We start from the raw sequence: 13,664 nt of genomic DNA on the forward strand, positions 1-13,664 counted from the left end.
GATGGAGAGAAAGATATGAGGAAGAAGAGAACGAGAGAAAGAGGACGATACAAAGAGTGACCAAAAAAAAGAAAACCCTCTTTGTATCAAGATACAAAAGGGAGGTGAGTGAATTGTGTCACCGGAGATGAAGAAAAGAAGGGAGATGAACAGGAAGAGGAAAGTCAAAAAAAGAGGAGTGGAGCTGACTGTCACTGTGGAGCGCTACCCTGTCGTTGCTCCCAGAGTAGCGCCCCCTGGCGGTGGGTCACATGGAGAGCGCCCGTGCCTTGGCGGCTGCCCCCTGCGCCCGCTGTACGGCCCCTTGGCACCCCTCTCTCTTCAGCAGCTGGTTGCTCTCAAACAAGCCCTCCTGGGTCACCGTCGGTCCTCCCTGCCCCCCGTCAGCGAACGTTAGGACACCTGCAAGGAAGGACCACAACACCACAGTCAGCTCAAAGTCAGTTGCTCTCGAGACATGTCATCGGTGGAGTATGGCAAAAAGACATGTGGACTGCCTTTATCCAAAGCACTTTACAACGGCCTCTCATTCACCCATTCACACACACATTCACGGCGGCAAGCTACCATGCAAGGCACCGGCCCGCTTACTGGGAGAGATGTCTCTGTCTTGCCCAAGGACACTTCGACATGTGGCCAGCCGGGGCTCGAACCGCTGATCTGCCAACCTTGCGATCATTAGACGGCGGTTCTACCGCCTGCGCCAAGGCCGCCCCCACATGTCATTGGCTGACTTTTTGATCACTCTTTGATGGTATGTGCATCACTCTTTGATGGTATGTGCATCACTCTTTGATGGTATGTGCATCTTATAAATTGTTGGCTACCACAATCCGTAATTAGGAAGAAAAAAAAAATGGCAGCTACGGATTGAGTTGGAGAAAGGACTGACAGTGAGACATCAACATGGGAGGTTTAAACATATTTTGAAGCTACACAGCATTTGTTAACATTCCTTTTGTTTGTAAACATAACTAAGTAACAAGTAAAAAAGCCTTATATTAGAATTTATGATTGGGTAAGACAGTTGTATTAAGCTCATGAGGCATCTATAGGTATATTCTTCGAGAATCAATGGGTATATATATAATAAATATGAATATCCAAAAACAGCTTCTTGAATTATGGATTGTGGCTTTAAGGTAGCAAAGCTACATTTTGATTTGAAAAAATAAATGAATGGAAATTAAAATGTCATCCTGAATGGAAATAGTCAGGGGGACAGAGACACAAATCCTTCTTTGCATTCTTCAATCTTCCTTACTTTCTCAAATCCTTCCTTCTATCCGAACCCTTCCCTTACGAAGTCATCACTGATCTCACAGAACTGGATTTGTCAACGTTAGGCAGACATCAGAGAAGGGGCTCATTGTAAGACATGTAATGGAATGAGGAATGGTATCACACGTGTTTTGACTCCATTCCTTGTTTCTTTCCAGGCATTCCAATGAGCCCGTCCTCCGATGACTACCTCCACCAGTAAGGAACAGATAGACCTGATGGAAAGGCTGACACCTATGGTTGGTAGCCAATGCAGTAGAAAAAGAAAGAAAGAAATACATTCACACACTTGCTAATCCATGTTATACCCTCTGAGTTTGTGTGGGTGAAATGTCTCTGCTTGTTAAGCCTATCGATGTGTACAAATCTGCTTTTACTTCTACACAGTTGAACTGGGATGATTAGCAGTTGGCTGCATAAGCTTCTCTCTCATCTCTCTCTCTCTCTCTCTCTCTCTCTCTCTCTCTCTCTCTCTCTCTCTCTCTCTCTCCCCCCTTTCTGGGAGTGGCTTCCCTCTCCCAAGGGAACAAATCAAAAAACAGAAACAAATCTTCTCAACTTCTTTTCCCTTGTTGTCCGGCCATGCAGCCTACAGTTACAAAGGGTGTCATTTAAAGCCACAATACGTAGTAAGTGAAACCGTTTGTGGATATTTACATTTATGATAGATGTACCTACTGTATTTGTTATTGACGAATATTACTTATAGATGCCTCATAAGCTTAATACAGCTGTCTTACCCGGTCATAACCGACATATATAACGCTTTTAAAACCCCCCATGTTGATGTCCCAGACTGTCAGTCCTTTCATCCAAAGTTCTGTCTAGGAATTTGAGAGTGGGAACATTTCTTGTTGTTGTTTTTCGAATGACATATTGTAACTTAAACGTTTTTTTTTTTTTTTTTTTAAATGAAGACGTAGTAATGAAGGGTTTGGTGGATTACACTCAGGAAAGTACACAAGACTGATCTGCAATGTATGGGTCACAATATTATTTACTGTGTTGGTGTTTGTGCTGCCGCTGTGTTTAGGACTGTAAGACTTGGATGTTGTCTCCGATGGGGGTGATCCCCCCCATGTATTGTTTTTCTTTTCTTTTGTTTGTGTTTTTGTTTTTCGTTTGTTAGTTTGTTTTTTAAAAAAAAGAGAAAGAACATTCTCTGTTATTGTTTATGGACAATGTACTGCATAACGAAGTGCAAAACTAGTTTTCTACTATTACCTGGGACAACAACCTCCCCCACGGATACTAGTTGTTGTTGTTATGTCCTGTTGTGTACATGTCTCTGTGAAATTCAATACAAATATTAACCATAAAAAAAAAAATGAAGACGTACATCCTGTTTTTTTGATTGAGGAATGGTGTAAAAATAAAAAGCTATGAGAAAACAGATGTTAACAGATTGTCAGAGCGCTATCAACTGTTCTGCTTGTTTAACCCAGCAGAGCCTGACAGCCTTTTGACCTCACTCTGAATATAGCATGTGAAAAGTAAAAACACGTTGATTACCTGTTCTGAATAATCAGCAAATTAGATTTTAGCACCTCGAACCCGAGGAAGACAATCAACACTTTTTTTATAATAAAAAATAAATAATACTTTCAAAGATTTATCAGCAGCCTATTTTGATTCCGGGTGTATATGTATGAATCTAAAGTGTGTGCCGTGGGAGAGACATCGGAGGGCAGGCTCATTGTAATGTATGGAATGGTATCAAACATACAGTTATTTTTTCTGAGTGGGGCAGTCCCACTCATATTTCTAATTTTATTGGACAGATATAGTGAAGACAGACAGGAGAGTAAGGGAGAGAGGGCATGTCAGCAGGGCATGGGCCGGATTCGAACTCATGCCGACATGGGCATATGTGTGCACTGTAGACCGCGATGCTAGACCACTGGACCACCGCAGGCCACGTATCAAACATACAGGACATGCTCTGTTGATGCTACATGCTACAGGACATGCTCTGTTGATGCTACATGCTACAGGACATGCTCTGTTGATGCTACATGCTACAGTAGCCTACATGCTCTGCTGATGCTACATGCTACAGGCAGGGCTCTCAAGTCTCACGCATTGGGCGTGAGACAAGGTGTGGCGTGTGAGCGTATGAACGGGTTGAAATGCGTGTGTCTCACGCCCAATGCGTGAGACTTGAGAGCCCTGTACAGGACATGCTCTGTTGATTCCCACCGTAGCCGTCAACACTTCCGTTCCTGTAGTCCCCCTCAAACTTCATCCCGTCGAACCGGCTGAAGACGCCGGCGCCTTGGAACTTCCCCTGGACAAACTCGCCCTCGTATCTGGGGGGGGGGGAGAGACGGCACGCGACACGTGTAACTGTGACCCAGACGTCACGCTTCCACAAGCAGGATGGTTCCCTCACAGTCTGCAGCTCACAGCCTGCGTCTGTATGGCCAACGCGTGACGGAAGCGTCACCGAAATAGCTATTGTTAACCAGCCACGCCACAGAAAAAGCTATTGGGTGGGTATTTCATCATGAGGAGCGAGATTACATCCTAACTCTGTTACACACACACACACTCTTAGGCCTGTCTAGTAGTATTCCGGTAAAAAAGTAAGTAGCCTTGAGAACCGGTGGTTCTGGAGCCTAACGGCCCTTAGGGGGCAGGAGTCTATCTCCTGTTTCCGTAACGTGAGGCGGCTTGATGTACAAGTACACGCCCCTGGACATGACGCTGGTATGTCGCAGGGTCTTACCCCCCAATCCAACCCCTTAATGCTGAGAGCCAAGCAGGGAGGCATCGGGTACCCTTTGTATAGTCTTTGGTACGACTCGGCCGGGGATCGAACTCACAACCTCCCAACCTCAGGCCGGACACTGAGCTGGTTAGTATTCCCGTAACAACGTTGTTTTAGGGATATTTTGCATTTTCTTAAGATGGAGAAAATTAGGTGTGTCATAAGAGGTTAAAAAACATGGGGTCGATTCTTTACCTATGTTGTTGGGGAACAGTGTTCAATTGACACCACATAAGCAAGAATCACTTTTATCCTAGTATGATCTGGTTGGGATAATCTGTCTACATGTATGGTGAGGTGTAACCCAATGTTTACCATCTCATTTAAAAAAATAAAAATAAAAGTTTATTTCTTTATTTCTCCTGTATAATCCTCCTGTATAATGTGTCCTAGCTATTATATTTTTTTGTGTGTGATTTATTTACTGTAGTCTACATTCAATAGACTATTTTGACTACATAGTAGGTATGTGCAATATGTCTAGCGTATATACAGTACATGTATGTACAGTTTGACCTTGTTGTTGTTGTTGTGAAAAACAACAACAACCACATTGTATTAACACGTTGTAGCCATGGTAACGGCTTTGTCTAGACATGATGGAGTGAAGTAGGGAACTATACACCCTCTCACCTTAGTGATAGGAAATGAAGACAGGTATACTAAAGTGTGGCAGCTGATGCTCGACCATTTGCCTAGAGATTTAGTTGACCTGCTAGAAGGGGGGGGGGGGGGGGGGGGGTGCTATCAGTTGGCGCACGAGTGGTCAACATCGACTCAAGGGGACGGGCTCATTGAATAATGCATGGAATGAAATGAGAAATGTGTGTTTGATACCATTCCTCATTCCATTCCATCACTCACACCCTTTCTTTTTCCATTCCATGCATTACAATGTCTACCTCCACCAGCCTCCCCTGATATGCCTTTATGGAAGCTTATGGCATGAAGGCATGTGAGACACTGTATCTGTCAGTAAAGTTTAATAACTGCAGTACAGTATGTAGAAACTATATTTTGGAGTTATTTTTTTATGTTTCTGTTATGTGGATGAACAAGCCAGAATCCACTGTGTAATCATTTACTATTAACTATGTGAATCGACTTTTACCATCTCTGTTATGCCTTTATGTTTCAAAGTTCAGAATCTGTTTTAGGTCATTATGACATTGTAGAGGAGTGGCTGTTTGAATATAAGGCTGAACAACTTGTGATTCTCCCAGATCATTTGACCACCTAGACTTTGCAAACCCTAGAATCTTCTGATCTCACGGTTTACTGAGAATAAACGGTTTAGGCTGTTTTAATTATAGACTAGTAAAGGCAACAGATATTATCCTAATTTTCTACTATATTGATTGTGATGGAACAATCATTGTGTGTAAATGTTACAGTATGACATCCATCAATAAAATATATATATACGATAAATATAAAATAAATACTGTTTATATATTGCAGACATATCATTCAGAAGCCATCGTAATAAACTGCACAGTAACTTTGATTGGAGAGTTTATAAGGTATGTTAGACATACTGTATGTTGTTTCAAATAGACTATCTGAGTTAATACACAGTACTAGAGTATTCAAATCATTGGGAAGTGGAATATGGACCTAAGAACTAAGAACTGTCTGACCGGGTAATGTCAGCACGTATTCATTCCCTTTACACACCCCCTCTGTCCACCTGCACTTGTTTTTATGCCCCCATACGCTCATGTCTGCTCATTCTCTGCTTTTAAGCTTTTCTGTGTTAATGTTAATACTGTTTTCTAATGTTTGTTGGCCTGTTTCGTAAGTGCTTATTGCTGTTGTTGTATTTGGTGGCTGTGTCTCAGTGGTTATTGTTGTACCGTATTTATGTTTGCTTGACTGTGTCTCAGTGTGTATCGTTGTATTGGTTTGTTTACTGGCTGTCTTAGTGTCCATGTTGTATCGCTTTGTTGATTGGTCGTGTCCCAGCGCTTATTGTTGTATTATTGTCTTTTCTGTGTATCAGTGCTTACTGCTGTATTGTTGTGTTTGCTTGGCTGTGTCCCAGTGCGTTTTGTTGTATTGTATTGTCTTGTGTTGCCTGTCTGCTTTTTGTGCTTACTGTTGTATTCCATTATTGATGTCCGATAGTGCTTTTGTTGTATTGTTTGTGTTACATGCATGTGTTTAATGCTTATTGTGCTTTGCTCTTAACATGTTTTATCTTTCAGCCCCCCTCCCTTTTCCCCTTATTGCAGGCCGGCATTGGAAATAAGAATTCTGTTCTTAACTGTCTCGCCTGGTAAAATAAAGGTAAAATAAATAAATAAACAAACTTCAGCCAAGGTAAGAAGTCCATTCACAGTCCAAGACGTGTAAAATAAGAAAAATAACGTTTCACAGTGGAACATATTTTTAAGAACTTGCTATGCTCAATAAAGGAGCAATGTCTGTAAGAAGAAATCCAAGAAGGCAACCATGAACTGGGTTTCCACCGCTAAAATATCCTTTTGTTTGAGCAGAACCTTGGTTTGAAAAGGCACATTTTAGCAGCATAGCAAAAACAAAAAGCAATACTAATAGACTGTGTTTCTCTACCCTTGGTCACTGCATTTAAACTCTGTGTGCCAAAGAAAAAAAAATACTAATTAACCTCGCATTTGAGGGTGAAGGAGATTTATTTAGAAATTCTCTTTCACTCAAATTCTTCATAAAAAATAATTATATACAGTATATACTGCCCATTCAAACACACTGGAATTCGGTGGACTCACGCTATCAAATGTTAAAATGGTAAATGGACTGACTTATATAGCGCCTTATTTCGAAGCGCTTTACAATGGCCTCTCATTCACCCATTCACACACCAATGGCGGCAAGCTACCATGCAAGGCATGCTCATTGGGAGCCATTTGGGGTTCAGTGTCTTGCTCAAGGACACCTCGGCATGTGGCCAGTTGGGTTCGAACCGCCAATCTGCCGACCTTGCGATCGTTAGACGCCGGCTCTACCTCCTGCGCCACAGCTGCCATCACTATATCAAGTTGTCCCCAATATTTTTCTGAGAGAGCAGAGCTGATGACATTGCTCATGTGTGTCTGTTCACTGTACTGTCTAATATATCATCATTTCACCCCAAATGCTTCTCCTGAAGTTTCCTCCTTTCCTTTATTATTCGCTATTCTGTTCTATTCTGTTCTGTTCTGTTCTGTTCTGTTCTGTTCTGTTCTATTCTGTTCTGTTCTATTCTGTTCTGTTCTGTTCTGTTCTGTTCTGTGTTCTGTTCTGTTCTATTCTGTTCTGTTCTATTCTATTCTGTTCTGTTCTATTCTGTTCTGTTCTGTTCTGTTCTATTCTGTTCTGTTCTGTTCTGTTCTGTTCTGTGTTCTGTTCTATTCTGTTCTGTTCTGTTCTGTTCTATTCTGTTCTGTTCTGTTCTGTTCTGTGTTCTGTTCTGTTCTGTTCTGTTCTGTTCTATTCTATTCTATTCTGTTCTGTTCTGTTCTGTTCTGTGTTCTGTTCTGTTCTGTTCTGTTCTGTTCTGTTCTGTGTTCTGTTCTGTTCTGTTCTGTTCTGTTCTGTTCTGTTCTGTGTTCTGTTCTGTTCTATTCTGTTCTGTGTTCTGTTCTGTTCTGTTCTGTTCTGTTCTGTTCTGTTCTGTGTTCTGTTCTGTTCTGTGTTCTGTTCTGTTCTGTTCTGTTCTGTTCTGTTCTGTTCTGTTCTGTTCTGTTCTGTTCTGTCAAACGGCAGGTGTGAGGTAAAACACACCTGGATCCGTCAGAGAAGACCAGCATCCCACAGCCGTTGAAGAGTCCGTTCTCAAACTGGCCCGTGTAGCAGGTCCCATCGCTGAAGGTCAGCTGACCCAGACCATGCCTCAGACCTGGAGGACAGACATACAGACAGACGGACAGACAGACGGACAGACAGACAGACAGACAGATAAATACATAGATGCTGACAGTTGGTGTACAATATGGTTAGTTGGCTTGTTCACTGGTCTCATTTTCGAATGTTCTCTTTTTTCCTTGGCAGTGTTCATATTCTCTGGAGGCTCCAGACAGTGTGTGTTTAGGAGGGTAATGATCCATTAAAGGCTTCTTCTCGAAAATGAGCTCTGCCCCAATGCTTTAAGGGTCTCTGCTTGGGCTCACAAATTTGAGAGCAAAATATATTGGACAACCGCGCAGGGTTCAAAATGCATACGCATGTTGCCCCATTGTATTCAGGTCAAGTGTAAACACTGCGCTTTAGCTCCTCGTTGCTCCATAAGCATCTGAGTAGCACACTGAACGCAGTGTGTTAGGATTTAGGACGGGGGGGAAATTGGGGCTAGAGAGTGCGTGAGGAGGGGGAGGTATGTGTTTCTCCTGCAAGTGAATGAGGGTGTATTAGGATTTAGCAAGGTGAGGGAAGGAGAGAGGGAGAGAAGGGGTGGGGGAGGTGTCTCCTATGTCTCCTAGCAGCTAATGGTGTACTAAATTAGGCTTCCCCATCTGTCATCAGTGCTTTAAGTGCTGCCCGTTGCCTAATCTCAGTTTCTGAGAGGAGGATTTGGTCGAGTTAAACTAAACTGGCTGGTGGACAGATTGACAGATGCTTAGTAGACGTACCCCCAAAATCTCTGTGGCCGCGAACCACACTATGGAAGTAGGTCATTAAGAGGGACAGCGGCGCCCAGCGGTCTACTGGCCGGCCAGGGCACTAGCCTGCTTCTAGCCTGCTTCTAGCCTGCTTCTAGCCTGCTTCTAGCCTGCTTCTAGCCTGCTTCTAGCCTGCTTCTAGCCTGCTTCTAGCCTGCTTCCGCTAAGGTGGCACAGGAACAACAACTACAATAAAGTACAGTAATGAATGCTACATAGCACTCTCACTCAGGCTCTGGGCTCCCGGTCAAATTATTACCACATCTGGCCAAATAAACGACTGATTAATTACCCAAGCTGGTCGTAAGCTTTGTAGGCTACCTAATTCGAGTTACTTTTTCACCCCCCACCTCACCCCCCCCAGCCCCGTTATTGTAACATCTTCTACAGTGAATAGGCTTCACTTGCTTACTCTCTTTCCCCTCTCTCTAGAGTTTGATTCCGTCAGTCAGTTCGGAGTTGTCTCTGTCGTACACTTCTGGGCACGTCGGGCCAGTCTTGTTGTGTGATGTCACGATCGCTCGCTAATTGGGATTTAGCTGAATTTGTCAGGCTTTTATGTCAATCAATAGGCCTAATGCACTGACTTTAAGTGGCCATGTTGGTAGATGTGAGACCTACCCACAGCGCATAATGGTGTGTGTGTTCCCCCTGCTATTCCTTATGCAATATGATATAGTCCTATGTTAAAACATTTTCTCTTTAAATAATTGATACACTGTATTAGGGACTGTATGCCCACCTGCACGCATGCACATACACACACTCACACGCACGCACACACACACACACACACACACACACACACACACACACAAACACACACACACACACACACACACACACACGTAACATATTGAATGTTTATGTTTTAAAGGTTATGGTGACACAGCGGTAGCCACACTTCACACTTCATGAGTCTAAAATCTGTCTCTGTTGTTTTTCCCTGCCCTTGGGGCTCCAAGTCTAGTGTTTTCGTCAAACTGCAAATACTGGTTTATGTAGCGGCACCGCGGAGCCTCCGGGGACCTCTCTGTCAGCAGATGGTGACAGTCTGAGGAGAATCACCCATGGTTATGGTTTCTGACTGAAGTTTAGTTGAGGAGGTGCCCTTCTTATCTGTCTGTTTACAACAAAAAACCTGATACCCAAAACTGACACCCAAACCCCAAATATTGGACAATGAATGTATGGAGTCATTAGGTGAAGGAGTATAGAAATGTATTGTGTGGAGCCATTATGTGCAAACTTTACTGTCATTTGATATCTTAAGAGGATTTGTTGGCATAACCCTAATTCTAAGTCCAGAGCCGAACTGAGCTGGGCCGATCTGAGCTGTACTGGGCTGGTCTGGTTACGCATTCCACCCTAAATGAAAGTGTGCTGGAAGGACAATGTGAGAAAAATAAAAGACTTGGGCCAGCACAGGTTGGTTCTGTAGTGTGTAAAACCCCTCCTGTACAGTACGTGTGGGCGTAGGGTCCACTCCTGATCAACAGAGTGATCAAGAGACTGTCATGAGTGCAGATATGCAGAGTTCTACACAAACATGAGTCCATATTATGGCAACTGGATTGCATTGAAACAAAGTGCACACTTATCAGGAGTCCGTTGTACATTATACGTCTACTTGTGTTATTTAACTCCTGAAGATAATCAAGTGTTGTTGTTTTTTTTTAATGTAAGTTGGTATTTCTTTTATAAACCCCTCAAAAAAGTTTGGAAACGTTATTTCAGTCGATTCTTCCTCCCCTTTAATAATACCAATTGGTATTATATTTTATAGCGTTGGAAAGCCTGATTAGTGACCTTTACAACGAGGTACAACTTGTAAGGATCATGCATTCGTGGAATGAGTAACACAGCTAAACGTGTGGGTAGCGGCCCAATTTTTTTTGCCAAAATCCCCTGCAATATTCTTCTGTTGGTATTCACTCTCGTTTTGAGCTTCAAGTGCTGGCAGGTGTATGCCAGTCACAGGTGTGTGAATGGCACCTGAATGGCACCTAATTGACAGGAATGATATTCTGGAGCCAGTGGCGATCCCATATCTCCAGAATCTGGGACCTAACTCCATCCTCTAGGATGACAACGCTCGCCCCCACAGAGCCAGGATTATCACAGAGCACCTCCAGAATTTGGGAGTGGAGAGGGTGGAATGGCCTGCTGTGAATCCAGACCTCAACCCAATTGAACACTTGTGGGATCAGCTTGGGTGCTGTACGTGCCAGAGTGACCAACGCAACCATGTTGGCTGACTTGCGGCAAATCCTAGTTGAGAAATGGGATGCCGTCCCACAGCAGTGTGTGACCAGGCTGGTGACCTGCATGAGGAGGTGCCAAGCTGTTGGATCTTCCACACGCTACTGAGATCCCTGACAGTGTAAAATTAATAAAGTGTAAAAATTGCCAATATGTGTTGTTTTTTCCTTATTACTGTGGGAGAGTGCAATCATCCAATCCACCAAGCAACTCAAAACGAGAGTGAATACCAACAGAAGAATATACGGGATTTTGGCAAATATACCTCATTGTAAAGGTGACTAATCAGGCTTTCCAACGATATAAAATACAATACCAATTGGTATTATTAAAGGGGAGGAATAATCAACCAAAATAATGTTTCCGAACTTTTTTTGAGGGGTTTATATAGATATATATATATATATATACAGTATATATATATATATGTATTTTTTATTTTTTATTATTATTTAAAAAAAAATCTTCTGGATGACAAACTACTTTTAAGTAATAAGTGAGGAGTCTTGCCTTCCTTCCACTCCCCGTGGTACTCTTCCCCGTTGGAGTAGGTGAAGGATCCTCTTGTCAGGGTCATGTCCCAGGAGTCCTGCTACACACACACACACACACACACACACACACACACACACACACACACACACACACAACACACACACAGAGAGAGAGAGAGAGAGAGAGAGAGAGAGAGAGAGAGAGAGAGAGAGAGAGAGAGAGAGAGAGAGAGAGAGAGAGAGAGAGAGAGAGAGAGAGAGAGAGAGAGAGAGAGAGAGAGAGAGAGAGAGAGAGAATAATAATACCAAATGAAGCAATGCACATACAGAGGTTCTGAAATGGTTTGGTGACATTTTCACGCGCGCTACCCAGAGTGCTGACCTGGTAACATTTTGGCGCACAGGAGGCTGACCCGAGACAAGTGACGCACTTGACGCACAAGCAGCGCCACCATTAATGATTTAAATCAGGGAGAGTGCTGCATTTTGGCTTAGTCCGCAAAAGGTTAGAAAGCATTCCACCATGTGCCATTGGGCTTTCATGATCTCCTTATTCTCTGATAATGCAACCGTATAGGCTATGAACGATTACCCGATTTGCAGATTTAATAGTAGCCCTAGATTGGGGATGTAAGAAAAAAAAAGAAAAAAAAAGCTGGGTTTATCGTGTTGATATGATTCCATCATACAATGACATAAAGAAATACAACGGACTCATTCGTATAGCTCTCTCCTGCAAACTCATCTGGATGTCAATTATATCATAGGTCTTTTCCCAATAAACCCAAAATACGTCTCAATATAATATTTCGCCATGAAATAACATTTCGTTGTTAACCATGGTCATGTTTGACTGTTTTAATGCGAGTGTGTATCCCTCTCTGAAATGTTGCCACAGTAACGGTGCATCTGCTCCCTTTCACGTCGCCGGCAGATAGCATCGAGACAGTCGTCCTGTCTTCTACACAAGATGACAGTCGCAGTCTGGACTATTAAACAAACAAATAATTTACCTGTGTGGTATTTATGACCAAGCGAATCCACCTTTCCTACATCACTGAAAGAACACAGGAGGTGGATGTTTCTACACCTTCCAGTGAAAAGTAGCTTTCCGTAGCCTCTCATCTCCTGGCAGAGAGGCGTCAGCAGCCCTCCAAGGTGGCGCGCTTCTATTGAGCATCTTCACTCGTCCTGGATTCAAACGGAGCTCCGATTGGCTAGTTGTCAGCATCCAGTTGGTCAGGGAAGACATATTTCTATAGGGCAAAACCCTTTTACGGAGTTCGCCGGTTTAATTAGCAAGAGTGCTCCTTGTTAAACCGTTTGCCCTTGCCTTTTATGTGCTGTCCGCGTCTCTCTAGAGATATAAACCCGAGATCGAAGTTCGTATTTAATGATATTATATAACTTCATGTATCAATTTGGTGATTATGCTTTGCTGTACTTTATTGAAACTTGATTTATGTTCCCCATGCGCAAAAAGAACAGCTGCAAGATGGCAAGGTTTTGTCACTCACAAAGCATGCCCAAAACCAATATGTCAAAGTAAAGGAAAACATCTTGCTGTTTCAGAAAAAGGACCACAGGGCAGGCAGGAAGTCATAAAGTATCAATATTAATTTGATTACGTTTCTGGAATCCAGAACAAACCCATTGATGAGAAAATGTAAAACCCATCCTAAACCCAGCCTAAAACCATTGATCCATTCCACCTTTAACAATTCTTCTATGTAGTCTGTGGTAAAGGTCTTACATTGTCCAAACCTGCTGGATCAAACATGGCATATACAAACAGTATCGTAATTTAGGAAACCGAATGCACTCAAGAATAAAGTAATGAACAGTGTATTACTCTGCTATGTTACAATATCGTCACACTTTATGGTAAAACAAAGACTAACGGTGTATTGTCATCGCACAATTTGAACTTTTCGTCATTTCTTTCCGTCTTCTTTTTGTAGTTTTGTTTTTCTTTCATATTCGAAATATGAAAAAGACAGTCGACACCGCGACACCATTGCCACACTGAACGCATTTAAACCCATTGCGCACTAGTTCCCCGGACATAGGCTACTGTTTCCAATTTGGGATATCTAATGTTATATATCTAAATATTCAATTTCGTTATCGATTACATGATGTTGAAATTCTATCAATCAAGTCTTGCTGATTAATTGTGTTATTATGTATTGTGTACTATTATGTAGGGGGCATTTTGGGTGGGTGGGACCAGCGGGA

The 13,664-nt window shown here is 42.7% G+C and overlaps 1 protein-coding gene across 1 annotated transcript; it reads right to left on the reverse strand.

Moving 5' to 3' along the window:
• Nucleotides 1-247: 247 nt before the first annotated feature.
• Nucleotides 248-11,509, reverse strand: LOC308152045 (MORN repeat-containing protein 4-like; the record flags this gene model as incomplete). The annotated part of the gene is made up of 4 exons (XM_080524952.1): nt 248-402; nt 3,481-3,590; nt 7,796-7,910; nt 11,443-11,509. The coding sequence occupies 4 exons, from the start codon at nt 11,507-11,509 to the stop codon at nt 248-250; spliced, it is 447 nt and encodes a 148-aa protein (XP_080381078.1).
• Nucleotides 11,510-13,664: the final 2,155 nt, after the last annotated feature.

This window comes from Nansenia antarctica (genome assembly GCF_963989245.1).
Source record: "Nansenia antarctica genome assembly, chromosome: 2".
Lineage (NCBI taxonomy): Eukaryota > Metazoa > Chordata > Actinopteri > Argentiniformes > Microstomatidae > Nansenia > Nansenia antarctica.